Source organism: Bufo bufo, chromosome 10, assembly GCF_905171765.1.
Source record: "Bufo bufo chromosome 10, aBufBuf1.1, whole genome shotgun sequence".
Lineage (NCBI taxonomy): Eukaryota > Metazoa > Chordata > Amphibia > Anura > Bufonidae > Bufo > Bufo bufo.
Window position 1 is genome coordinate 98,807,034 of NC_053398.1, and position 27,312 is coordinate 98,834,345.

General features: G+C 39.4%; 1 protein-coding gene and 1 long non-coding RNA gene across 2 annotated transcripts in view; both read left to right on the top strand.

Annotated features, from left to right (window-relative positions):
• Positions 1 to 20,200, top strand: part of LOC120980757 (protein naked cuticle homolog 1-like) — a 76,557-nt gene extending 56,357 nt beyond the window's left edge. Inside the window, exons 6-10 of the mRNA XM_040410034.1 lie at positions 4,383 to 4,478; positions 8,285 to 8,432; positions 9,149 to 9,221; positions 12,469 to 12,599; positions 15,851 to 20,200. Of these exons, the coding sequence (XP_040265968.1) occupies positions 4,383 to 4,478; positions 8,285 to 8,432; positions 9,149 to 9,221; positions 12,469 to 12,599; positions 15,851 to 16,428 (1,026 nt within the window). The 3' untranslated portion in view covers positions 16,429 to 20,200. The remainder of the gene's footprint in view (positions 1 to 4,382; positions 4,479 to 8,284; positions 8,433 to 9,148; positions 9,222 to 12,468; positions 12,600 to 15,850) is intronic.
• LOC120980758 lies at positions 767 to 2,494 on the top strand. Its single transcript, XR_005774571.1, has 3 exons — positions 767 to 778; positions 1,505 to 1,507; positions 2,358 to 2,494. It is a non-coding gene; the product is annotated as an uncharacterized LOC120980758 (long non-coding RNA).
• Positions 20,201 to 27,312: the final 7,112 nt, after the last annotated feature.

A 27,312-nucleotide genomic window follows, 5' to 3' on the forward strand; every position in this document is an offset into this window, starting at 1 on the left:
AATTTTATCTTACATTTAATAAAATCCCAATACTATAGGGAGTGCCCCACTACTATTTATTTATAGATAACAATATGGCCTCCTGACCCTACAATGTCACCTAGAACCCTATTTCTGTGAGGCACCCCACAAGGGAAAACCAACACAGAACTGGAACCTATCCCTGTCTGTACCCTACAAGAACCTTATGCGTTCCCAGTGAGTTTCCCCCCCCTGAGTGCGTGTTCATCAGTGGACGAGGGGTAGAGGAGTAAGAAATCCTCCCAGATAGAAAAGAATTGGTCTAAAGCCAACGCAATGATGTACCAGACATGGCACAGACCGATTGATGAGCATATAGGTGGCCACAATCACCAAACCCTCAATGGGGCACTCACTGCTACCACATACCAGAATGAATATTTAGGGGCCCCTCTTCAGCCCCAGTTGAACCTTGCACTCGGGAGAAACTCATCCAGACAACATAGAGTATTTGTAGGGTACAGACAGTTCTGTGTTGGTTTCACCTTGTGTGGTACCTCACAGAGATAGCGTGTTCTAGGTGACATTGTAGGGTCAGGAGGCCATTTTGTTATCTGTGCTAATACATATCCTGATTCCTCCCTCATCTTTTCTTATTTTTTTCCTATCTTGACTGTACACTTCATCTTAGGGTACTTTCACACTTGCGGCAAAGGATCCGGCAAAACACTGCCTGCCGGATCCGGCAAAATGATGGCATTTGTCAGACGGATCCCGATGCAGATCCGTCTGACAAATGCATTGAAATGCCGGATCCGTCTCTCCGGTGTCATCTGGAAAAACGCAGACCGGAATGCCGGATCCGTTTTGCAGGAACACTTAATGACGGATCCGACACTAATACACTTCATTGTAAATTAATGCCGGATCCGGCATTCCGGCAAGTGTTCAGTTTTTTTGGCCGGAGAGAAAACTGCAGCGTGCTGTGGTATTTTCTCCGTCCAAAAACCGCACAGTGACTGAACTGAAGACATCCTGATGCATCCTGAACGGATTGCTCTCTATTCAGAATGCATGGGGATAAAACTGTTCTTTTCCGGTATTGAGCCCCTAGGACGGAACTTAATACCGGAAAAGAATAACGCTAGTGTGAAAGTACCATTAAAAAGTTTGTTCCAGCAGGGAGGTATCATAGTGATTGCAATTTTTTTGAGACCCTTATGTTTTTAGAGTTTTCATTTTCTATCAATTTTTTGCATATTAGTCATTAAAGGTTTTGTTTTAGTACTGTGTACTGTGTGTATTCTGTGATATGTACATCTAAGGGGGAGATTTATCCAAAGGTGGTGTAAAGAAAAACTGGCCTAGTTGCCCACAGCAACCAATCAGAGTCCACCTTTCATTATCCAAAGGAGCTCTGAAAAATGAATGGTGAAATCTGATTGGTTGATATGGGTAACTAAGCCAGTCTTCCTTTACACCAGTTTTGATAAATCTCCCTATGGTTAAACCATAACATGTCGAAAGAATAGGAGAATCCAAGTGTGTAATGATGAATTAATTCTGGAGAATATCTGGACATTCAGAGTGCAACACATTCGCTGGTTCTAGCCCAGGCATCATGTTAATGCGTTTGGTGTCCCCCTGATAGTTTAAAGCAGAGCTTTTTTTAAGACACTTTTTATCTCTGATCCAGACCTCCTCCTCTTGCTCCCGTTTTACCTTCTCACAGAGAATCAGCCTAGTTACGAGTACCATGTAATGTGAGACTGGTACCGTTTGCAATATCTCAGGCTGGCTTATTACAGTCAGGAGGCTTTGAACTCAGTAGGAGACACAGACTCTTTAGAACTGCCAGAGGGAATGGATTTCAGTCAGCAAATCTAGCAGGTAACTGGGCTGCACACAACCGTGGGCTATTCTGAGCGGCTTACTTTGCCGAGTTTAACTTGATGTATTTTAAGCACCCATTCACCGTCTCTATATCCAGAACAATATAAGCAGCTAACAGGCTAACTTCCCTGTTGGTTGTATTATTTGCAGATGTATATATATATGTATGGGGTCACTCTGTTGTGCCCATGTTTCTTTTGAATTTTCTCCTCTTATTTCGCCATTAAAGGAAATGTGTCATCAGAAAATGACCTGTTGTGTAAATCACATTTTCATGTTTAACATATTTTTAAAGAATGTTTGGTGATGTTAGTTTCAATATCTATATTTAAAAAATTAAATAAAATCCTGCAGTTTCTCAACCTAATAGTAGGCGCCATTTCTGCACAGATAACTTTACCGCAGTTATCTGCTTATCTGTCATTCTAATCCTGCCTGTAATGATATCACCTCTGTGTATAGATAAGACAGGATCCTCCATTGACAGTAGGTGATTGTCAAAGCTTATATATTCCTTCCATGTACAATGCCCTCTGCACAAGTCACAGAGCATGCCTAGAAAACTCTCCCATAGAAGTCAATGAGGTCACCTCCTGATCATTGTGTCTATGGACCATGTGGCTGCTAAAAAGCTATTTTCTAAATGCTTTCTAAATGTTGTTTAGGCATTAGCAGGTCAGGCAAGATGGCCGCCCCCATAGTTATGTTCAGGAAATAGTAATCATAAAATTAAAAAGAGATTAGAAGAAAAGGATATGTGTTGCTATCTGGTTTTAACTGGTGGGGGGAAAAATGGTGACACATTTCCTTTAAGGAGTACCTTCAGTTTGGGATATTCCCTCACACAATACAATACATGGGTCCTATAGGGGTAGTTCTTGCAAAAAAGACGCTCAATATTCATAGTATATAAGAGAACAGAAAATCATTGAAAATTAACTCGTCCATCCCACCCCTCTAGAAGGAAGAAGTCTGAAAATACAATGTCGGACCCTTTAAAGAGACTTGAAAAATGACTCAGGATTTTAGCCGAACCAGAATCTCCCCTAAAAAAGAAGAGACACCCATATCTTCTTCTTTTTGGTGGAGACTCTAGCTTTGCTAAAATTCCTAGTCAAGTTCCAAGTCTCTTTAACCCCTTCCTGACACTGCATTTTTCCCGATTTAGCGTTTCCCTTTTCCACTCCCTGCCTTACGAGAGCCATAACTTTTTAATTTTTCCTTTCACATAGCCATATGAGAGCTTGTTTTTTTTGTGGGATAAATTATACTTTCTAATGGCACCATTTAATATTGCATACGATGTAGAAGTAAGCTGGAAAAAAAAGGGGGTGGAATTGGGAAAAAATGCAATTCCGCCATATCTTTATGGGTTTCATTTTTACTCTGTTGCCTATGCTGTAAAACTGACCTGTTACCTTCATTCTCTGGGCCAGTATGATTACAGCGATACCACATTTACATTGTTTTCATTGTATTTTAATGCTTAAAAAAATAAAATGTTTGAACAGATTTTTTTCTTTTGCTATATTTAGACTCCCTATAGTGGTCACTTATTATTCATTTTTTGGAAGGTCAAACAAAAAAAAACAAAAAATGACAAAATTTTTAATCAGCCAATTTATTTATTTATTTATTTTTTGTATTATGGCGTTCACCATAAATATTTTTATATTTTAATAGCACAGACATTTTGGGACATGGCAATGCCTATAATCTTTATTTTTTTATTGCTTATTTATTTTTATTTTTGTTATGGGGAAAGGGGGTGATAATCCTAGGCAAACCTTCCTCCTATGGCAGGATCGTCCGACACTAAAGGGTTGGGCAGATTATCTGCCCAATCTTTGTTAATGAGCGTTAGTATGGCAGTGTAATACTGCCACCGATTGCCGGATAAACGAGCAAACGCCTAATTGATCAAACAATCAATGTTCAGCTGGCAATCCAGATCTTTTAGCATGCGGAAAGATCAGGATTTTCTGATGGCAGATCATGCTGTCTAATTACGATTTGGTGCCGGCAAACCACTATACAGCATGGGGACGAGCAGTGGCATAGCGATTGCTCCTCCCGATGCTGAGGAGGATATAGCTGCATGTAATACCAGTGGTCTCCTCCTTTAGCAAGTAGGCGATTGCCGGGAAGAAACACTTCCCTCCCGACAATGGTCTGCCTGATCAGGGTGTCTAATACACCATTAATACATATGGGGGACTTTCAGCTGTTGGGATAAAAGAATTAGGAGCTATCACTTTCAGCGCCTCTCCAGTGAGTTAAGCTGCTACTAGAGATGTCTAGCAATGGCTTCTTCTCTCTTCACACTGAAAACACATACGTGTTCATATCACAACTATTTGGGTTCCAAAGCAACTCATTTAGTTCTACACTACTTTAGTCTGTAACTGAGAAATTACTTGTTATAATCCACTTTTACATGACTTTAACTATATAGCATTCTGTATAGCATAGATCACATAACATATATAGAGTTTCCAAATCTGATATACACATTACATTTTACTCAGGAACTTCAGTGTGATGTTTCGGTGGAAGAAGATAACCGCCAAGAGTGGACGTTCACCTTGTATGACTTCGACAACAGTGGAAGAGTAACCAGAGAGGTACACATTTTCATTATCTTTGCTGGTGGGCTCTAAGATGTATTTATCTCTTGCACATTGTGCAACCCTACATCTAAATGGGATTGAGTGTAGTGTTGAGCGCAAATATTTGAATAGCGAATATTAATCGCGAATATCGGCACTTCGAGAATTCGCATTTTTAATATTGTGATATATATTCGTAATTTCGAATATTCTAGATTTTTATTTCATCAGTAACCTCCCTTCTTGTTTATGGGCCAATGAGAAGGCTGCAATGTCTTTGTCTGAGCTTAGCAACATCCCTAGCAACCAATAGGAAAGTTGCCTATCCCTTACTATATAAGAACCTCCCCAGCAGCCCTTGTATGCAGTATTTTGCAGATCTGAGAGAGACAGCAGTGTTATTACTGTGCTCTGTGCTTTCCTGGGTCATTGCATTAGATAGTTAGTTAGTAGAGATGTCGCGAACATAAATTTTTCGTTCGCGAACGGCGAACGCGAACTTCCGCGAATGTTCGCGAACGGGCGAACCGGGCGAACAGCCATAGACTTCAATAGACAGGCGAATTTTAAAACCCACAGGGACTATTTCTGGCCACAATAGTGATGGAAAAGTTGTTTCAAGGGGACTAACACCTGGACTGTGGCATGCCGGAGGGGGATCCATGGCAAAACTCCCATGGAAAATTACGCAGTTGACGCAGAGTGTGGTAAGTTGAATTCGCAATGCGATTAATATAAACTGCATTAATCGCATTGCGAATTCAACTTAGAGCTAAGTTCCTAATGGTTGTATTGCTAGAATTGACGATTATAACGAATATAGCACTATATTCTCAATCTTCGTTATATTCTAGCAATACAACCATTAGGAACCCAGCTCTAAGTTGAATATAACCTGCATTAATCGCATTGCGATTACAACTTAGTCAAATTTGTGACACTGCAGCTTCAGAATGAATCTAAGATGGATGCTGTCCTTGCTTTTTGATAGGGGTGGGAGGGTCTGGGAGGGAGGGTATGCTGATTGGCTGGAATGTGTCTGCTGACTGTGAGGTACAGGGTCAAAGTTTGCGCAATGATGATGTATAGGGGGCGGACCGAACATCGCATATGTTCGCCCGCCGCGGCGAACGCGAACAAGTTGTGTTCGCCGGGAACTGTTCGCCGGCGAATAGTTCGGGACATCTCTATTAGTTAGTTAGTTAGTTAGTTTATATATATAATACAGATAGTTAGTGGGAGATAGTCAGTGTAGGTTAGATAGTGATATAGTGTAGCTGATTCCAGTGCAGGGTGTTAGGTAGTGTGATAGGTTCTGCTGTCCATACATACATGCTACAGATATAGTGCTGTGATGTCACAAGTTCACAACAATACTTAGTGCACCAATCTCTAATAAGTTGTCAGAACTGTTAAAATGTGAAGTTGCACGTATTGCGCCAAAATATTTGCATCATTAGTGCCGATTTCGCAATCGCGAATATATTGGAGCCCTCTATCTGCATATAAAGCTATTGTAATGTTCTGCTGTGCCAACCATTTTCTACAGTCTCAGGAAACTTCTAGCAGCTTGAAAAATGTAGCTATAGTGACCCACGCCTGTATTTCGCGCGCAGTACACTAATATTACATGGCCGATTTTTCGTGATCAAGAAAATAATCTCGAATTCGCGAATATATGACAAATATTCTACCAACTGTTAGCGAAATATCGCGAATTTGAATATTGCCCCTGCCACTCATCACTAATCGAGTGTTGAGAGCTGCTGTGTAACTCACACGGTTTCCAGAAATATCTTGTACTTATTTCTAGCTGACATAGTCATTATTGTATGATGCTGCTGTTTCATCAGGACAACTTTAATGACTGTCCTTAACATTTAAAAAAAATGAGTGAAAGAAGAATGGAAAAGCTAAAAGGCTGACAAACCTATTACATACAAGAAGGCTGTTGTGCATAGTAGTAATGACCCTAACTGTGACCCTATAATATCAGCACTTCTGATCGTATACTATTCGCCTTCTCAAATTAATGCTTAAGAGATGTCTCATTACAGGATGACACATTCCATGACTCTATTGCCAAGTCAGTGTAGAAAACACCCAGCTCCTGATGGCTTTGATGAGCTGTTCAGTCCTCTCTTTGTGCGCGTGTTAAGATAACCGCATGTCTTTAATACTCCTGTTAAAAAGAATTAGCTAATAGAGTGTTTTTCTCCATTGACAGTTCAATTTATTTTGCACTTGAGTTCTCTTTCTACAACTGACAGGCTGCCCTGTAATTATCTTTGTAGGAAAAACGGCTAATCGGACTGTGATAATTGAATTAATGTTTTGTGATCCATGAAAAGTGTTTGAGGTTTAAAAGGCCTGGATCACCCTCATCTGCTGCTGACTTTATTAACTCCTTGCTCATTCGCAGTAGTGTTCTTGTCTCTTTAGTTCATTTTATGCTAAGGAGTTCAAAACTCTCCTTGAAAAAGTACAAGGATTGAGCCTTCAACCGTGTAGTATGGCGCTCCTTCTGGTACATTTAATTAGAGGTTCACATAATAATGCTCAAAGTTTGCATTATAAAATGGTGATGGTAGGCTTAATATGATTTCAGGTACTGTTTTTCAATAGGCCCTATGTTTTTTTTATTTATTATGGTCATGGTCAGGGGTTGTATGTAGACAACCCTAAAAAATTTTAGCAAACCTTTTTTGTCTGGTGTAGATAGTATAGGGGTAACTAAGACCTGCTCACCTTTTATAGTTTGCTTGTTTAGGCACAGTGGTAATGTGGTAAGCCGCAATGTGGTAAGCCCACCTTAATGGTAGAAAGCTTGTGAGGAACATGCTGCCACATGGTATCATTTGTTAATGACCAAATAGATAAGTAAGACGTTTATTTAGACTAGATGTTTCGAAGTTGGACTGTCTTCTTCATCAAGCCATATAATGAAGAAGTTCATCTGACTTCAGTGGGGCAGATTTACTAACCCTAACAATTAGACTGTGAAAACTTAGACTAGACAGTATAAAGGTGTGCCAAATGTATCAAAGTGGATAATGCTGGATGATAAATTTGGTGTCTCTGTAGACATTCTTGTCTAACTATGCAACACTTTTTGGTTCGCTTACCTTGCACCAAAAGTTTACGGTGCACATTGGTGCATTTTAAGCCATACCACTTGGATCGTTGGTGCAAACACAAAAATCCCTATTTCCCAGTGGAAGATCGTGCTGTGTAAAAATGATCTGCTGCCGGGAAACAACGATTGGATATAAGGAAGAGCAATGGCATTAGCGATCACTCCTCCCCGTCTCTAGAGGAGATCGCTGCATGTAAATTGCTTCAGTCTTCTCCACCAGAGATCATCAGATTACATGTCTTAAGTTTTAAGAATTAGGCTGTATTATCCTGGCCAAGGGTCGACCAGATCATCGCGAAAAAGTGTTTGTTGGAACACTCGTTAGTGATGATCTGCCTGTGTAAAGGTGTCACAAAAATCATTGTTTACTGGCCGACTGATGGCATTAGCGATTGATACTTCCCATACTGTGAAGGAGATGTCTTCATGTAATTGCAGAGGTCTTCTTCTCTGACAAGCAGACAATTGTCAGCGGGGAACACTTCCTTCTCTACAATCGTCAGCCTCATCTGCCCTTAGGCATTTCAAGGAATAACCATTCTAAATGCATATGTTTTTGGAGCTCTGTATTCCCACCAAATTGTTTCTTACTTTTTTGTCAAAAGATGCATATTTTGAAAGGAAATGTGAATAAGGCATTTTGCATGTGTCTTTACAGCATAACTCATAAGTTCTGTTTATCTAGGACATTACAAGTTTACTACACACCATATATGAAGTATTTGATGCATCGGTGAATCATTCCTCTAGCTCCAGTAAAACCCTTAGGGTCAAGCTATCTGTGGCGCCAGATGCCACTCTGAAGAAGAGGACTGTATTGCTCAATCACACAGGTAATACTCAACATTCACATTTGTAGCCTATCATATAGAAAAAGATGGGGACAAATTGCGTAATGCATTGGGTGACTTTCAATTAGCATGTACAGAAGTGACTATGCACTTTAAAGAGGACCTTTCATTACGATAAAAAATCGAAACTAAGTATGCTGACATGGAGAGCGGCGCCCAGGGATCTCCCTGCACTTACTATTATCCCTGGGCGCCGCTCCGTTCTCCCGGTATAGGCTCCGGTATCTTCAGATTTTCAGCTCAACCGGGAGGAGCCTGCTCTTGTTCTCCTGGGCGTCTCCTTCTCCCAGGCTGTAGCGATGGCCAATCGCAGTGCTCAGCTCATAGCCTGAGAGGTTTTTTTTTGGGAGAAGGAGACGAGTTGAGCCGAAAATCTGAAGATACCGGAGCCTATACCGGGAGAACGGAGCGGCGCCTAGGGATAATAGTAAGTGCAGGGAGATCCCTGGGCGCCGCTCTCCATGTCAGCATACTTAGTTTTGATTTTTTATTGTAATGAAAGGTCCTCTTTAAATTAAAAGATCTGGAAGGTTCTCCAATAATGATGATCTAATGGGAGCCATTTGAACAGAGCTTTTAATAAAATATCAGGACACCGTGAGAGTTTTTGGGAGTAATTTTGCTAACACTGTATCTGTGGATATCCTGTACAGTTACATGTATGTCCAGCTTATGACTGATAGTTTGTGTAATTCCAGAGATACAGAATGGAAGATACAGAACTGAAAGCAAAGTTAATGAAGATCTTAAGAAACAGCGTAGTTCTTCACGGTAAATTTTAGGGACTGCAGTGTATATATATATATATATATATATATATATATATATAATGAAAAAAACCTACATATATAGTGAATGTCTTAAAAGTTGTTTCACAACATTTTTCAAAATATTTGAAACTTCCCATGGTATGGAGCACAGGCAATGATCCATGGGAAACAAATATGCAAAGAGGTATCTCCCAAAAAAGAGAACCCTCTCGCCAGCGCCACATATTGGAAATGGCTAACTATGAGTCAAGATTCAACTTTCCAATAAGCCTTGTGATTTGGCAAGGGAATATAGCCAAGCATGGCTTTTCTCTTGTCAAATCCCAAGGCTTGTTGGAAAGTCAGATCTTGACTCATAGGGGGCCACTTCCAATAGGTGGCGCTGGTGAGATGGTTCTCTTTTTCAGGAGATACCTCTTTGTATATTTGTTTCCCATGGAGCATTGCCTGTAGGGCTCCATACCATGGAGTGCTTCCAGGAAGCCTCCATACAGGACTGGTCACCCTTTGGAGATTCAGCTCCCTGCCTAAGCCGCTACCAGACAGAGAGAGAAGCATTTCCTGGCCAACAAGACTCTGTACATATACTCTGCATACTAGGCTCTATCCATAATGTGAAAGAGCACCCACAGACAACACATATATTATATTGTCTCCCTATTTCTCTCCCTCCCTTGAATTCCAAATCGATTTGCTAATCTAATATATATATACAGGTGAAACTCGAAAGATTTGAATATCGTGCAAAGTTCATTTATTTCAGTAATGTAACTTAAAAGGTGAAACTAAGATATGAGACTCATTACATGCAAAGCGAGATATTTCAAGCCTTTATTTGTTATAATTTGGATGATTATGGCTTACAGCTTATGAAAACCCCAAAGTCACAATCTTGAGGTCCCCTTTGCTCAGGGGGTATGGATTAATTAGCTGACTAGAGTGTGACACTTTGACCCTAGAATATTGAACCTTTTCACAAAATTCTAATTTTAAGTTGCATTAATGCAATTCCTTTTAAGTTGCATTACTGAAATAAATGAACTTTTGCACGATATTCTAATTTTTCAAGTTTCACCTGTAATTGTTACGAAATTCATGCCACTTTGCTATTCAAACTTGTTGAAAAGAGGCAGTACATCAGCATCTCTATTCACCTATTGTTGAACTACTGAGGAGTAATGATACTGTATCTTAGTACAGATTTATAGCATAACATATCTGGTAGTTTACAGAGATGAAAGCAAGGGTCCCAAGATCTTCCAAGAATATTTATGTTGGCAGCAGCTGATGCCTTCAGATCCTTGTTGTCTTACATTCCAAGCATGGTTGTAACTCTTATGTCTGCACTGGGTCTCTATGTGGAGAGACTCCCGGCGATGGATTAGTCGTTCCACTATGATAAAAGTATTCTGTGGCCTTCAGAAGCCAGAGCAGACAGTCCTGGGATTTACTGTGTGCAAGATATATGAAAGGTGAAGGCAGATAAAGGAAAAGATAAAAGAGAGTGTTATGGCTGAAAGTTAAGAAATGTTATGCTAGGGGGTAGAAATGTGTAGGGCACAGCTTTCAGATGACAGTCTAAGGAGTCTCTACACAATTCAGCTACGCTGAAGAATTATTATTATAACGTCTATGAGTAGGCAACATGCACTTATGTTTTTAGAAGAAAACTCAACCCATGAAATGGAATCTCACTCAGAAGTGACCGCAATGCTGTGCTTTATACAGCCCATTTGTCAAATGCTCTAAAATGCACTTTTCATTTCACACAAGCGTATGTGTAAACAGAATAAACATCTATCCAACACATCTGTATTTATGGAATATATAGTGTCCATATGTCATTCCAATTGCGTTTCTATTATGGATCTGTAATATTGATGGGTTATTTTAAAATGAGGAACAGATTAGACACATCAGAGAGTCTTTAGGAAGTACACATGCTATATGGATGTAATACTAATGACATACAATACGGAGAATATATGAATGTATCTGTATTTTAACAAGCCATAGGCTTAAAGGGGTTTTCCAGGATATTGATGACTTTTCTGTTGGCTAGGTCATCAATATCATTTTGACTCCCCGCACCTCGCTAATCAGCTGTTTTAAAGAGTTTTTTGAGCTCCGGTGATATCTCCGGTCTTAGATAGGACCCTACTCTATAATGACTCCTCTACTTGTGCCAATTGGCCTCAAATGAATTCAAGGAGGAGTGGCTCTCTCCATTTTGGTTGCACTCCTAACAAACCTATTTTTCCCACAGGCTGTTTGTAGTTAGTGCATATATAGCTGGAGCCTGCATTCCCTGAATTCATTTGAGGCCAGTTGGCACAAGGAGAGAAGTTATCATATAGTAGGTTCCCATCTAAAAGAGGTCACCTTGCCGTGGTATATGGGCATAAATGAATTTGATCAAAATATATTTGCCAACTACATTGTACTCTAAGTCTACTTTCACACTGGCGTTTTGGCTTTCCGTTTGTGAGATCCGTTCAGGGCTCTCACAAGCGGTCCAAAACGGATCAGTTTGCATTCTTATGCAAATGGGAAAGGATCCGCTCAGAATGCATCAGTTTGCCTCCGTTCAGTCTCCATTCCGCTTTGGAGACGCACACTAAAACGCTGCTTGCAGCGTTTTGGTGTCCGTCTGATGAAACTGAGCCAAATGTAAGTCAATGTAAGTCAATGGGGACGGATACGTTTTCACTGACACAAGCTGGCACAATAGAAAACGGATCCGTCCTCCATTGACCTTCAATGGTGTTCAAGACGGATCCGTCTTGGCTATGTTAAAGATAATACAAACGGATGCGTTCAGAATGGATGCAGACGGTTGTATTATCTGAATGGATCCGTCCACGATGGATCCGCACAAAACACGAGTGTGAAAGTAGCCTAAGAGTGTTTTGCATTTCATTTTTTTGACCCATACTGTAACAGCTGCTTCTACCCCTAAATTCTGAGTATTTCCTCATGGAAACTTCAAAAAATAAAATAATTACAAAATCAAAAAGCAGTGCAATTATCTGACGAGGCTTTCAGATGCTGAATGTTATATTCTAATCAGGTCTGGGATCAAATTTACTGTTTAAAGCAAAGTCCAAAAATAAATGATCAGACAGCAGAACGCTAGAAAAAAATCCCACAGCTTGTAAAAAATAATGTCTCTGCAGATGCTTTAATCTGTTTATAGATGTTTTGTGAGTGGTTCCCAGATGTATCCTGTTCTTTGTTATCTTCTGTAGACATAACCCAGCTGAAAATGAAACAGAACAGACAGAATGTCTCCGGCAGTGTGTGGATGAGAACATTGAACGGAGAAACCACTACTTGGATCTTGCTGGAATTGAAAACTACACATCAAGATTTGGGCCAGGTGTGTATGTGCTATTACTGCCGGAAAATATGAGTGGATGCGGGGAAATGCTCATAAAGGGATCAATCATTTCCATGGAGTAAGGGAATATTCATGGACAGGGTAGAACATGCTCTTTTAGAATATGGGAAAACTAGAATTTCCAACTGCTTTTGATCAGTAGTAAGACACATTTGGCTATATTTTGAATGATTTTATTTTTTGAACAGTATGAACACAAACTACAAGACTCCTTAAAGTCTTGTGCAGTTATGAAGCAGTTTGGGTTTTGGATAGTTCCTTTATATGCAAAGCTGATCTACACACATATACAGTATACAGTATATATACAATTCAATACACTCACGGTGATCCACTTTCAAATATAGCGTAAACAAACAGTAACATCATATCCCTTTAAAAATATTACTTTATTTAAATAGTCATAAAAGACATCAAATACATACAGTAGGGAGTCAATAGTAAGTTGCCACCTCATCTCTACAAGTATACATAAACTGACAGTGGGCTCAATATATTTAGCCAAATCTATACAATGAATGAACCAATGACCGCTGACACTAATCTGACGGCGCAGGTGTACATAAATTAAATAACAGGGTGCTAGCTGCGTCCCCCTATTAGATATAAACACTGGGCCTAATGAAAAAGACTGGACAATGGCCTATAATGTGAATAACATACAAGAGCAGAATCAAACACGCCATATAATGAGAGCCTAAACTGACATTACCTCTAAAGAATGGAAGAGATACGGGTGGCTCCTTCCCCTCTACGCGTGTTTTGCGTGTCTGCTTCATCAGGAGGAGAGCTGCCTAGTAATGGGCTTCTAGTGACCACAAGTGACCACTTTGGATTGCCATAATTTTGTGACGACCAAAGTGGTCACCTTGTTTGTTAAATAAATGTTAATATCTCATACTGCTAGTGTATCACAGCACTGGATTTCAGCATTATGATTACATGTATGACGTCACACTGTATTTTAGCTTGTTGGCCATCCTAACAAAAAGTCATTATTTTTCCTACTCGGCACTGTGCAGCCTCCAAGTCATATGGAGTAGCAATCCGGCCAGGAGTCCTTATTGTGTAATACCTCCATGTGCTTCATATTCCATATTGTGGCATACAGAATTTCTTTACATTGGGACTTTCTCCATATGCACTCTATCTGTGCCACCTTCCATCAGAGGGTGTATTTAGGAGTTATTCTCCCTTAGACGCATTGCTTTATGGAGACACCATATGGCAATAAATGAAGTGCCTACTTCATAGAACGGAGCTCTGTGTGCCTCCATACAGGCTTCATGCACATGGACCGGCTACAATTTTAGAATTGTGAGTAATATAAGTAACTCACAATGTGGTCAGATGTAATTGCAAAAATCTAAAAAGAAACCTCTCATTTTACCTCCTCTGTAGGAGTACTAGCAGTATTTAGCCTTCATATTTGGGGACTGTATACATTCAGAGAACTCAAAGAATTCAAGAACTCAAAGAATTCAGTTTTGTTGAAATAAGAGACACAATGTCGTCTCTTTAAAAAGAAATGAAACATTTTTTTAACATAAGATATTTCAACCATTTAAGTATCCGGTAAGCCTAACATATTTACGGTAATATGAAAAAAAAAATTATTAAGAATAATGGTAACAAATAAAAAGAAGGTAAAAGTACTAATCAATTATTGAAAAACTTCTATGGATATAGAGAAGGTCCAATAAATTTTTGCAAAGACTACAATTTTAAGCCATGTATTCATGATTGTTTACCTAATACTAAACATGTAAAAATTGCCACACCGCATAAAGACTCTTCATTGGATGACAATGAAAAAGGGCACAAAGCCTAACATTTCTTTAGCTAATTATTTGTCATGTAATAATTACCACATACAAACGCTGCTAATCAGCTTCCATAGGCCTCCATATTGGATAATATCCAATACAGGTCAAGTGCATGAGTCAGACAGGTTGGGTTGTACAACTTTAGTAGCACAGAAACCCTCTAGTACACAGTGGTCCATAAAAGTAAGAGTTTTATTATTTCAAGTTAAAAATCAAGATTTGCAGATACTATTTCTCATTGTGGACAGTGTCTAGAAGGCGTAAGGAGTCTTATAGGCCTGGATTCTGATAAATAGATATGCAAATTAGCTCTCTTTTCAAAAATAAAGCAAAGCTGAGTCTCTCCAAGTTAAACTTTAAGGCCTCTCCAAAAGGTCGAGCATTGACTTATAGGATGGCTACCTTACATTTGGTGGCATTAGAGGCTCAGCTTTTCTTTTGGAAAAGACAGCTCATTTGCATCAGTTAAAACTCATACATTGGATAGCTGACGTGTTTTGGTTTATAATAGCCTGTAGTCATAGCTAGACTCGGACTGGCCCACAGGGGTACAGGGGAATCCCTCGGTGGGCCTGCAGTCTCCCACTCTCTGCACAAATGGCACATAACACATTAGACTTACTTCACTACATACAAATATTCAATGTACAGCACCTCAACCAGCCTATGTTCAGATAAAAAACCTTGTTAGATTATTTATTATATTTGAATGTATCCATATGGAGGGCCCCCAAAATAAATTTTACTGGTGGACCCTCAGTCCGACACTGGTCATAGATATCTACTGTATGTGCTTTTAACTAAAAACAATAAAGCTCCTGCTTTGATGGACCAGTGTGGTGCTTGTATCATTTAATGTAACAGTACCGCCTAGAGCAGTGGTGGCGAACCTGTGGCACGGGTGCCAGAGGCAGCACTCAGAGCCCTCTCTGTGGGCACCCGCGCCCTGGAGAAAGTCTAAGGCGCACCAATATGCCTTAGACTTTTCATGCCATTCATCAGCGCGGGGTGCACTATGAACAGCACAGGCAGCACATTGAATGCAGGCAGGCTATTATAGCTAGGTAATAAAGTACATGGAAGAAATACTATACTGGACTGTAGTATTCAAGTGCAATTGTTGTGTTGGCACTTTGCGATAAATAAGTGGGTTGCAGTTTGGGCACTCGGTCTCTAAAAGGTTCGCCATCACTGGCCTAGAGGTATTATTTACCTGTTGGAAATTATTCAACAGACAATACATCTTTATTTCTACAATGCAATTATTAAAAATTAAATAAAACGGAGTAAATTGTTACTAGAACTGCATACCGAGAAATGATACCTCTGGGTTGTTGATTAATTGTCTGATCCCTGTAAAAATAAATGAGGCTAAAGCAAACTATTTCTTTTTGTATTTCACAGGCTCTTCTGCAGCACCTGAAAAACCAGATTCACATACAAGAGCTTCTAATCAAATGAGGTCTCGTTCTCATGAACCAGAAACTCTGCATTTACACCAGAGAAGATCTCAAGCGTTGGATGCTGGACATTTCAATCTATTAGACCCTTCTCATCCAAAGATGGTAGAACTTCAAAGGCAACGAGGTCAAGAATCTAACAGACATTCTGTCAGAAGTCCTAAAGCCTCAAATAAGAGTGGAACAGCATTAAATGGTCAGCCAGGAAGGACAACAAGGAGCAAACCCATCCATGGTGTGCAAATTCCTGTGACTTCCCCAACTGCACTTATGGGCCAGAGCTATCCTTACCACCATTTACCACCTCAACAACCTCATAGAAGGAGCAAGCAGAAAACCAAGGAAGGCCACCAGATGTGCAAAGCTTTCCAGTCACCTATTAACGTAGTGGAAAAAGAGCATGTGAGGGATTTACCAAGCATGCTAATGTACGATGGCCATAGTGGACACTTGATACAAAGACATGAGCATCATCATCACCATGAGCATCACCACCACTATCATCATTTCTACCAAACATAATTTGGACCATTTATTCCGCATCTTAAGAAGAACTCCAGAATTTGGTGCCTGTTCTGAAAAGGAAGTTGCTTTGTTCGGAACAAATTTGTCTGACGTACATTTCGTTAACAAAATTATTGTAAAATGGCAATGTGGACCCAAAAAACCCACTGGTGGATATGCCAAATATATTTTGAACTCAAACTAGCACTTCTTAGAATTTGGACCGGCCGTGGAAGATTTGCATTTAGTGGTGTTTTTTCATCTAATACTCGGACTGTTTGCACACACGCCTTTAACTAATCGGTTTTGGACACCAGACAATAAATAACAAAAATCCCCACAAACAGCACACTACCTCTAGTATTATTTTTAGTTTAAGGCGGGTAGACCTAAGTGATATATGTCTATAGGTTAATTGTTTACCTTATCCCTGTTTAGGAACACAGGAAAGCCAACATTCTTCACTTTTCTATACTGTATCTAAATCATTGGTAATATTTATATGTACAGTAATTTTAAGTTGTCTTTTTCACATGGAGACTAATGACAGGTAGAAGAAATAAGAACTTATGATGTTTTATATTATCAATTTTCAAAGTGTGAGGTGTCTAAAGAGAGATTATCTGGGTAAAAGAAACCCTGTACCATACGGCCTACCGGGTATGCCTCATTTATTAGCTACAAGTAGAAAAATCTTAGTCTAAAAGACTGCTGGTTTCTATTGAAAAATGAATGTCCATGGGCTCCTTGTAATGGTTCATTTTTTTTGCAGCTACACTACAGGTAAAAATGGACACTTACATATCAGGTCCCTCAGTGATAAAAGCTGATCATATTGGCTACCAGTTAAGTAGGATTTCAATCTGGCCATCTTTCTAGTTTTAAGATCACATCATAACTTAGGCCCCACTTCCCAGCATAAGGGAGCTCATCACATCGCTTTGCGTACTGTTTCTGGTGTTATAATATTTGCAAGTGTAAAAGGCAACACCTCAATTTTTCCCTAGGTTCTCCTCAACAGACAGAGAGTTTTTACTTCTTTTTTTTATATATTTTTTTCCTTTAAGCCTTATCAGGTATATAGTATAAATATATATAAAGCTATATAAAAGTATATTATATATACACTCAGGTACTTATTTTGCGTTTAAACAAATCTGTGGTTTGGTTATTTGTAGCAGTCTGTTCTTTTTTAATTATTATAATTATTATTTTATTTCAAAGAGTTTCTATGTATTATAACAAAATCTTGTGTTAAAAACATTGTTGTTTTCGGGACAAAATTACCAATTTTTAAGGAAAAAAAGCTGATGTGAAGGAGAATATTTAATTTTTTTTTATAATCACCTTAATGGAAAATAAAGCAAATCATAGGACTGTCCCTGTTATGCAGGTTACTGTCTTTCACACAGAAATGGCTGGCTGTGGAAATGCTATTTTGTAAAGTGCATCAAAATATGTGCAAAGTAAAAGCAGCCATATTTTTGGACTTAATGAGTTATGGGACTGCAAGCTGTCAATTCACTAAGAACTAGTAACTTTTTTCTGGTCTTGGCATCAGGCACACCAACATTTTAATGGATTTTAATGCCACTTCTTTCATATTCCCACTGATGATGTCACATGCAGAGTGCACTAGAACTGGAGCTGACATCTTTAAGACTGTTGCTTGGATTGTTTCATACTTCGCTCTTGTGTTTGTAAAATAAAAAGGGTAAAATTCCCTATAAAAGTGTTACATAACCAGTGAAACCTCTTTGAGCTAACCACTCCCAATTGGATTGAAAAATGGTCTTATGATGGGGTTCTTCTCAAAGGAGATACACATTATGCATAACATATGGTGGAGCTGAAAATCTGTCCCAGGGCATTTGGTCTAGATAAGATAGTGGCCTTCTCAAAGTCTTTTGGAGAGGTTTCACTGTATATATTAGCCTAGATACTCTGTTTTCAGATGAGTCCTGAAATGATGAAGGTAAAAGGACATATCTTCTTTTTAAATCAGTAAACTTTCCCACATTGTCAACCTTTTTCTATTATGGTGTTAAAATATTGATGTTCTGGAGTACATCCGGTAGTCCTACCTTAAAGTATTGCCTAGTTTGTATGTTACAATTGCCATAATGTCCAGAATAGTGCTAAAGGGGTTCTCTTTATAGGGCTATAGTAAGACAAAGTGTAGCACATTCATAGACGTGGGGTAAATGAGTTTATATCCTACGTTAAATGGACAAACATTTTTGTAAACATAACCCCCGGCAACCATGCTTGCCAGATCAGCAACAAAGTTACAGCATGCCAGTTATATATTATTTATATGTTCTTTAATAGAATAAAGATAAAACATACATAAAATTTAAAACATTGAGGTCCTTACTTCCTTAAAAAAATAAAATGTGTAACTTGTGGTGTAGTGCTACCCTTATATGCCAGATGCTCAGTGGTTCATTTATGTTTCATTGTCATAAGGGAAGGTGCTTTTTAAACTTGGAATATGGTTAGCAATGCATGTTACCCTTGCTGCGGTGAAGTACCAGTAACCCTACTGCCTATTTTATACAGAAAGGGATGCATCCTTGGAGAGTTTGCAAGATGTGTCCAATCTAAAGAGATGCCACATACCAGATTTTTTTTTTATCATGACCATTTCTTCAACTGTAATTTCAACTGGGAATCCATTTGCAATCTGAAAACTCAGGTCTTGCTTGAGTGCATCTTGCACTTTATCCCTACCTGAGGGTTCCTATACAATATCCATATTGCTGTCTTCAGGGTCTCCATCTGGAATAGTATGGCCATTGTATGTTTTTGGCTCTTTGTTGGTGACTATGAAATTGGAAGGCTTGCTTGAGGTAGTTATTTGATCCTCATAAAGTTAGGCTTTGATTATTAAAAAAAAAAAAAAACATTGTAAAGTGATCCCCCTCTATAAAACTCTGTCCCTTCAAGAAACAGATTTAAATGAATTCAAAGCATCAAATTATTTTTGAGGGCCATCCTTTAAGGACTCCAGTGTCACCTTTTGTAAATTATCCAAGAGTTGCGTTGGCAATATTAAATTCTTAAAGTCTAGTAAGATCAAAAATGTTGGTGAAACAGTAAATGCAATTCTATTGGGATGTCATGAATTTTCTTTACAAATAGGCTTTTTTCCTCTTCTTTTTTATTTTAATAATGGTAAATATTAATATTAGTAGTAATCCATCCCTCTTGACCCCGGTTTTGTGGCTTTGGTCCAGGATTGGTTTTGTCATGCTATGTAATTGAGCACAACATAATACTTCGCCAATCATGATGACTTAAAGATGACCCTTTTGAGTTTCCTGTATTAAGGATTGGAGTAGTGAAAGTGTTTTAGGTGGCAAGCACTTAGAAATTACTGCATTTGTATCTTTAAAATAAAGGGTTTCTCTACTGTTGCGTCAGTATGAAAAAGAATAAACCTGTTTTATAACATAAAAAATATTTTCTAATCTTGGGCAACCCCTTTATATTATAGATAATTATATTCCCTTTCAAAATATCAATGTTTCCAAGTAAGACATATATCATGGAGATCTGATGACAAAGGTGATAGCAGAGAAGACCCTTAGAAAGTCTTCAAGGGGTAGGTTATCAATATTTACATATTGATGACCTATCCTTAGAATAGGTCCTTAATATGAGAATGTTTGGGGTCTGACTCCCAGCACCCCCATCAATCAGCTGTTTTGAGGAGGCTGCAACATCCTCGCAGCTCACCAACACAGCGAAGTACATCGTATAGTGGCTGTGCTTCGTATTGCAGCCCAGCCCCATTCACTTTAATGTGACCAATGAACGTGATGCCACGTGGCCTAGGAAGAGGCCTAAGCGCCCATAGAGGGCCACAGCCTCTTTGTACAGCTGATCAGCAGGGGTCTAGGGAGGAGAGATCACCAAAGGTAAATCCCGGAGAACCTTTTTAATGTAAAGGGAGTCTGAATAAAAAGTACTTTTGATCCATATGTAAATGAACAATTAAATGCACCAAGGCAGGCCCAAGCCATTCTGTGCACCCATTGTCCTCCTCCTTCCTCTGAAGGCCCTTACTATCCTTCTTAATTGACACGGCTAGGTCCCTGCATGGTTGTCTTGCTGGCCTGGTCAATTAATAACAGGGAGGTGCTGGCAGAGGAAGCAGAAGGAGCAAGGGTACATAGAGTGGCTTGAGCCCAATCCTCAGAGCACTAAACTTCTCATGTGCATATGGAATAAAAAATACTTTTTTTTCCAGAAACATAAATTGCTAAGTGAAAGATATCAATACATTCTGCTGAGCTAGCCCTACAACTCAATACATTTCCTGGTGATAGACTCCATTTAAAAAATGGAACAAACCAGTTGTCAAATGATCTGTTGTCTCCGTACGTTATAGCCAACAATACTGCTCCTTCTGATACATAACACGTAAAGTAGTGTACAATAAAAAACACCATAAAGGAAGCATGTGTATATATGTTTGTATATGGTAGAGGTTCCTTTGAGGAATAAATATTCTAGAGGTTGAAGCATGGTGAATACTGAAGTAGTTATTAAATATTAGGTTTCAGAAAGTTTTTCTGTGATGTGTACTAGATGACTGTTACTGAAAAAAAATAATTAGGAGATGTCATTAGTGAATTAGGCACAATTTTAGAAATGGGTATGATTCAAGAGGAATTTACATTTTATTGTTCAGTCTAAAACATTTCCTAAGAAGGTATATAGCTGGGAAATATAAATGTAATATATATGTATTTTGCTTTAGCAAAATTGATGTCACACCTTTGCCGGCTTAGTTTTAATGCTAAGGACATATTTTTATTATCTCCTGCCTGTTCACATATCAGTCGAGTAGATCTTGGGAATGATGCCAACGGCTGAAGGCGAGTGTGATATTTTTGTGGGAGGCAGCGACCTGTTACGTTATTATATTCATTTGGAAGAGTACTGCATGTAATAAGGATAGTGTGATAGTCATCAGGTTAATGGACACGTAATAAGCCACTAAGTAGCATATATAATTTATAATAGGCTTGTATAAGCCAGATATGTGAAGAATGTGTTAAGCGTAGGGCAATGTGCTGGCAGCAGCAAGCAATATTGCCCTCTCGTTAGGTCAACGGGACTGTTGACTCTGGTTGTCCTGGATGCTTTATAGAAAGTATGTTGTAGTGAATTGTATCCCCGTCTCAGTGTTAATGAACGGGCCTTTAGGTGACATGTTTACTCCTGCCAAGCCCAGGCATGTGTCAGAAGTTTTCATGTCTCTCAGGCCACAGAGAGGACATGTAACAGAAGCCTCATTATGTTGTGAAAGGTCTCTCATGCAAGTATGTCGAAGAGTTAGATGATGAAAATGTAAGATTCCCCAAAGTAGAAGAAAGATGTAAGCCTGCTATCAAACTGAAGCTGCTATCCAGCTGTCCCTATATTGCTCTGTGGGTGCATATAAATGCAGTGGGGACAATATAAGGATGACAAGGAGGTTCCAGTATGCAATCAATTTTAAAAATTCCATGTCATTTCAGTTTAAAGAGTCTTCCTAACAAAGCTGTAAATGAGTGTTGCTAAGGAGAGTCTGTCTTCTCTAACAAGTCAGGAAGGGTGACGGGCAGTCATAGTTAAAGGGGTATTCCCATTACATACCATGGGGGCATATCACTAGGATATGCCCGAAATGTCTTATAAGTGCGGGTCCCACCGCTGGGACCCGCACCTACAAGGAGAACGGAGCGGGTAGAGCTGTGGCTGGAGGACCCCAGGTTTCCCGGGTTCCGTCCACTACCAAGCACTGCTCCCATACAAGTGAATAAGAACGCACCGCGCGGCCCCTGCTCCTATTTATTTCTATGGGGCAGATGGAAATAGCTGAGCCAGCACTCGGCTATTTTCGGCGGCTCTATAGAAATGAATGGAGGTCGGTTGCGCATGCGCAGTGTGCCCTCCGTTCATTTCCCCGCCCCGTTATTGTTGTAGGTGCGGGTCCCAGAGGTGGGACCCGCACCTATCAGACAATAGGGGCATATCCTAGCGATATGCCCCCATTGTATGTGATGGTAAAACCCCTTTAAGGCACATGTACGTACATAGTCAGGGACTGGAGTAGTGACAGGAGGCGGCTGGGAGCCTCTGTATTTTACACACAGGCGTCTTCAGTGCTCAGTAAAATGCTGAAGACAGCCTCTCCGCAGGAACAATGTTAGAGCTTTGCTGAGAAAACTCTTAACTCCCTGTTTTCTAGAACAAAGAAACATCTTTCCCTAATGAAGTATATTACAAAAACGCTTAATATCGCTGTCCCCACAATATATTAAACATAAACTGAAACGACAGTTACACTTAAGTATCCTTACACTTCAAAGACAGTGCCTTTGGATTTTATGGAAGCTTGAATAAAGATGCAATTTTTCCAATTTAATGAATGCTGGAACTTCCAAGTCAGCTGCTATCAAACTGGTTTAGGAACACTGTAGTGATAAATACACCTCTATGTAAAACAGGAATCTATTAGTCAATTGGGGTCATTTATCAAACTAGTGTAAAGTAGAACTGGCTTAGTTGCCCATAGCAACCAATCAGATTCCACCTTTAATTTTCCAAAGGAGCTGTCAAAAATGAAAGGTGGAATATGATTGGTTGCTATGAGTAACTAAGCCAGTTCTACTTTATACAAGTTTGATAAATGACCCCAAAAATGTCCTCTTACCATAAGATCCCATGAACACAATTGCTTTATGGGGCAGGGGCCCCAATAGATGTACATTTCGGTATTACCTCTGCCAGGTAGAAAACATTAAAATATGTTGTACGATAATGAATGCTATTTAATTTGCAGCTACTTATAAATTTACTAGTCGTATGCATTATTTAAAGAGAACCTGTCTCCAGAAAATGTGATAGAGCAGGAGGAGCTGAGCAGATGGATATATAATTTTATGGGAAAAGATTCAGTAAAACTGTAAATTAGACATTTATGTCTCTGCTATTTCTGACTTCAGTTGTACACAGGGTAGTTGTTATCAGTGATTGAAAGCATTCAGTGGTATTTGTGCAGGGGGGTAGTCTTAAATTCAGATAAAGTAAGAATTATAGACATCAATCTGCTCAGCTCCTCCTGCTCTATATCATGCTGCCTGCAGATTGCATTTTGTGGTAACAGATTATCTGTAAGTTTATTTATATGGCAATTGGTGCAGAGGCAGATTTTGTACGCCATATGTGTAAGAACGTTTTCCCCATTCTGATTCCAGCCTCCGGAGCACTTGTGTGATTCCCCTTCAAATTTTCAGTTGCTAGTCACAACACGACATGGGCGGGATCTTTGTCAGTGGGGTGGGCGTGGTCAGTTCTACTTAAAATTTTAATTCTCATTTGTTTACTGCATTTATTTGAATTATTATTTCTTTTTAATATTTAAAATACTTCTAATTTTGCTCCTTTGCTTTCTATAAAAGTTAGAAAAATAAGGGTGGGTTCACATCATGTTTTTGCCATCCGTTAGACATATATGTTGGGGGGGGAACAAAGGATACAAAAGCATAATACACCACGCTTTTTGTAACCTGCAGAGTCGATTAACTTATACAGTACGTTTTTTTTTTTTTACAATGGAACTCTATGGTGAACGCATGCCACAGTATTTCATCAGTCTCAGGCATCCGTTAGCATATGTTTTTTCATATACCATAGTTAAACGGATGGCAAAAATGTGATGTCCAATTTACAATACGTAGAACGGAATATTCATCCTAATTATGTTTTATTAGATATGATGTTGTTAGCCAGAAAAAACAATAGGCTAAAGCAGACTACGTGAGGTCCATCTATTTTGTGCAAATAACATTAAGGAAAAGCCGCAAAACAAAAATAGACCACCATGACCACCAGGCACATGGCAGTACAGTATGAGCCAGAATTCTATGGATACTATAGTCAATATCTGTGTGACATGCATGGAGCTTAACCCTTAAAGCTGCTGATATAATTTTAGTGGGGAGGGGGTGGAGGTAGAAGACCACTGCTGGGGAAGGAATCAGAAGTAAGGAATGGTTAATAACCTTAATTGGTTGATTTATTGCTTTCGTGCTGTAGCCTTCAGGAACAGTACATAATACATATGGTTATGCTGGAACCAATTTTTTATTTTTTTAGTTTGATGTATTCTTCTTACAGACCTTCACACGTATTTTTAATATGGCCCAAAGGTGACTTTTTTTTTTTATATTGCATGTTTATTGCTATGTGTATACTTGATCAAAACTTTTCAAGAGACTACTTAATAATTCTTCAAACCAGTTACTCTGAGTACGTTTTCTTAAACTGAGACCTCATGTTGTATCATTCGTCAAAGACCCCGAACCCAAGATTAGCTGTAAAATACTTTGAATATCTGATAATAGAGACCTTTACTGGCCCTTTAAACAGTAGTGGCTTTTACATATGTACCTTTGCATTTTCACCTTTACTTTTGTGCCATTTTGAAAATACAGATAATGGACTAGAGCAACTTTTCACGAGTGACGTTTTATATCACTGAACAATTATGACTATGCCGATTGCCATGCTGCTGGCTGGAGGATGGATCAGCTACTACCCACCAACCCCACCGATCAGCTATTTTCTGCAGCCCCCCAGCACCGGAACGAACTAGCACTTTGAATGGAACAGGAAAGACGATGTGTTACTGCTGCTCAGCTCCCATTCACTTTAATGGGAGCATGGCCACTACGCTTTGAACAGAGCAGTGCTTCCTGCTCTGTTCAAAGCGCTAGTTCCAGCAGCGGAGGCTGCAGCAAGCAGCTGATTTATGGGTGGTGGGGTGTCGGACCCTCACTGATCAGATATTAATGACCTATCCTGATAATAGGTCATCAATATCAGGAACCTGAACACCCCTTTAATATGTGTTTGATATATGTTCAGGTGGGGGTGGAAATTTATAGGATGCATAATTTGTACAGGAACAAAGAGACATAAACCTTCACCACTGTATGTAATATATAAACTGTATTTCTTATTTAATAGCATATCTGTCTCTCTTTAACGAGTATTTATCTTTTATGTTGGTGTCATGTAAAGAATCATTTTTGTATCCTGTGTTCGATCTATTCTGTAAGTGACTTTGTAGGGACACCAGTGTTCAAACCAAAATGGCTTATTTTATCACAAGGGAAGCAGGAAATGTAACCTTAGCTCCACTCGATGTCTCATGGTAAAACTAATTTAAAAATTAGAATTCGAATGGTTAAAAACAGAGAACCTAGAATCTATCTCAAGAAATTGTGATCCATCCTGAGCTCCATAGAAAATGTACTAATAGTTTGTGATATTCATGAAAAATTAGGAATTTAAAGGGCGTTGTATGGCCTTTAAGAAAACGTTACCCAATGTTAAGGGAAGCCATAGTTTATGACAAAGTGGCATCAGCAACGTCAGATATATAGCGAAACAAAGACCATATCATTCAGAAATGTTGTATCAGTTTGTATTCCGTGAAATTCTGACTTATGCATCAAGCAGTGAATTAAATGATCGTTTTTTTCTTACCGTCATCACTAAGAATCTGCATATTGGAAATTTTAGTGTTCAAGTGGAAACGCTCTGTGAAATCAATTTTCTACTATAATCTGACCACTAGGTGGCAAATCTGCCACAATTATTTTTTGGCTTGCTAGGGCATTTGCTACCATCTTCCACAGATACAGATGTTCTCTAGGCATAACAGCTATGTCAGTCATGTTGCTGTAAATTTTTTGTAAATAAAATAAATGCTTTTTATTATACTTTTACAGACATGTTACATGGAATTTTTATGAAATGAACTGTAGACAGTCATGAAAGTGGATTCATCCTAAAGAACCCTTTACGTGGGAAAACTATCAGGCCGTACAGTACAAATGCTGATTCTCTATAAAAAGCCCATTTAAAGGTGCCGCTGATTACCCCCATTCAATGGTTGAAAGCATCATTGATGCTGATGCCAAAATCATTGTTTCTGGGCAGCAGATTGTACAGCGGAAACAATGATCTGCTGCCCTGAAACAATGAATCTGCTCCTCATAAAACTGGGGTGATTGCTGAAGGTACAGTAATCGCAGATCTCACTTACTCTGATGAGCAGGCAAATATCAGGAATGAACATTTCATTCCTGATAATTGCCTGCTCAGTCGGCCTGTGTAAAACTGGATTTTTGTACTCAACGTAAAATCCTTTTCTCGTAGGATGCATTGGGGGACACAGCACCATGGGTATACGCCTAGCTACTACTAGGAGGCTACACTAGATCAGTGTTTCCCAACCAGTGTGCCTCCAGCTGTTGCAAAACTACAACTCCCAGCATGCCCGCACAGGGAGTTGTAGTTTTGCAACAGCTGGAGGCACACTGGTTGGGAAACACTGCACTAGATAACAGAAAAGTTGGCTCCGCCCAGGTGGGCTTTACCCTCTCCACAGCCACTAAGCTATTCAGTTTGTACCAATAGCAGTAGGAGAGAGAAACAAAAGCGAAGAACCAACATATCCTCGACCGGGGAATGAAACGAGAACAGCAACCCGGTGACAGGAAGAGACAAGAAAAGAAAGGGTGGGATCTGTGTCCCCCAATGCATCCTACAAGAAAAGGATTTTACGGTGAGTACAAAAATCCTATTTTCTCGTGAATTGCAATGGGGGACACAGCACCATGGGACGTCCCAAAGCAGTTGGGTGGGATTGAAAAGTCATGCAAAAAGTCGGGTGCATAGGTGAAGGAGAACCATGTGACCCAACAGGACCAGGAGAGATCCAGCATGAAATGGTCCCAAGGAAAAAATGGGAGACCGTAAGGATCCCAAGGGCAAGTGCCCGAGAAAAAGGCCTGCCAGAAGGAACAAGGAAAACACCCAGCTCCACCCAAGGTG